The sequence below is a fragment of the Cynara cardunculus genome, assembly GCF_001531365.2.
Source record: "Cynara cardunculus var. scolymus isolate 2C chromosome LG 2, CcrdV1, whole genome shotgun sequence".
Taxonomy (NCBI): Eukaryota; Viridiplantae; Streptophyta; class Magnoliopsida; order Asterales; family Asteraceae; genus Cynara; species Cynara cardunculus.
In genome coordinates, this window is record NC_037529.1 from 27,502,831 (window position 1) to 27,504,668 (window position 1,838).

Here is a 1,838-nt window from a genome sequence, read left to right on the forward strand (position 1 = left end):
ATATGAAACTCTACTTGTCTTTGCGGGGGTAATCCAGGTAATTCATCTGGAAATACTTCAGGAAAATCTCGCACTATCGGGAGATCCTGAATAAGCTTCTCTTTGATTTCTCTATCCACAACATGTGCAAAAAATACAACGCAATTTTTCCGCATGTAATTTCGCATCTTCATACATCTCACTATTTTAAGATCCTTCCTTGGTTTCTCTCCATGTACTTCAAGTATTTTTCCTTCTGACAGTGGTATACGAATCTTCTTTTCAGCACAACAAATTTTGGCTCGGTTTTCGGACAACCAATCCATACCCACGATTAAATCAAAACTTCCTATTTTAATTGGGATTAGGTCTATACTAAAATTCGTTTCTACCAAGTTTAGAGTACAGTTCTTGATCACATCTCTGACCTTAACTTTCTGTCCGCTAGCATATTCTATTATATGTACTTCATTCAACTTTTGGGGTCTTATATCTATCTTTTGCCTAAAATCTAGCTTTACATAACTCTTATCTGCTCCAAAATCAAAAAGTACGGATGCAAGATGATTGTTTAGGAGAAACATACATGTGACTACATCAGGATTTTATCTTGCTTCTTCTGCCCCAATCTCGAACACTCGACCTCGTGCCTGACCCCCTTGGTTCCCTTGATTGGTTGGTCGTGCTTGATTTGTGTAGGGCCTTTGATTTCTCTTAGGGCAAGCGCTTCGAAAGTGATTTGGACTTCCACACTCAAAGCAACTCCGTCCTTCTCCGACTCTACAATCCCTTGCAACATGTCCTGTCCAGTTGCACTTAAGACATGTGGTACATTTCCCCAGATGTTGTTTATTGCACTTGTCACACTTTGGGTAAACTCCCTTACCCTTTTCTCCAGCTTGAGATTGAGCTCCAAAGTTTCTTATTACTTTTTGGTTTTTACCTAAGTCATTTTTGGTCCTTTTCCACGATTGCCCTTCAAACTTCCTCTTTCCACCAAATTTGTCTTGCTTTAAAATCCCTGATCTAACTGCATCATTTGYCAGACGATTTGCCAACACCACTGCGTTTTGTATAGTGGTTGGGTTTGCTGAACTGACCATCCCTCGGATTTCAGGTGCCAATCCCCAAATATACCGATCAATTCGTTTCTCCTCTGGAGTGACCATATGAGGTACTAATTTTGCAAGCTCATGAAAACGGGCTACGTATTTGTCTATCTCCATTCCAATCATGGTGTGATTCCAGAATTCGACTTCCAATTTCTGAATTTTGCTCTTAGAACAATACTCTTCGATGAGTAACTTTTTGAGTTCTTCCCGTGATAATTCATAGGCAGCTTGACGACCACGAGTTTGAACTTGTATGTTCCACCAAGTTAGGGCTCTTCCCTGAAGTTGGCATGTTGCATACTCCACCTTACAATCTTCGGAACACTTGCTAATATGGAGTACCGAATCTATGCTTTCAATCCATGATAATAATCCAATTGCACCTTCTTCACCATGAAACTCCTTGGGCTTGCAGGACATGAATGTCTTGTAACTGCATCCTCTATCATTGGTGTTACGCTTCTCCTCTCTGACGGGATTCTCGGTACTAGGGCCTCCTTCACTCCTTTGATTTGCATTAATGCCTGCTGTGACCTGAGCGACAATAGTTGGTACTGCCTCTCGAATTTGTTGAGCTATCAACTATGCTATATCAGGTGTTTGGCTTTCAGGACTTTCTCTCGTGCTGCGAGTATTCCTTCTTGGAGGCATACTTTTAATACACAGATTGTAAATTGAAGTTCGGTTATTCTCATTATTTACACTGTGTTGCCCGACATGATACAATCATCTAATCATGTAATCAAG

General features: G+C 40.6%; 1 protein-coding gene across 1 annotated transcript; it reads right to left on the bottom strand.

Moving 5' to 3' along the window:
- Positions 1–584: 584 nt before the first annotated feature.
- On the bottom strand, positions 585–1,511 carry LOC112506030. Its single transcript, XM_025110060.1, has one exon. The coding sequence runs from the start codon at positions 1,509–1,511 to the stop codon at positions 585–587; it is 927 nt and encodes a 308-aa protein (XP_024965828.1).
- Positions 1,512–1,838: the final 327 nt, after the last annotated feature.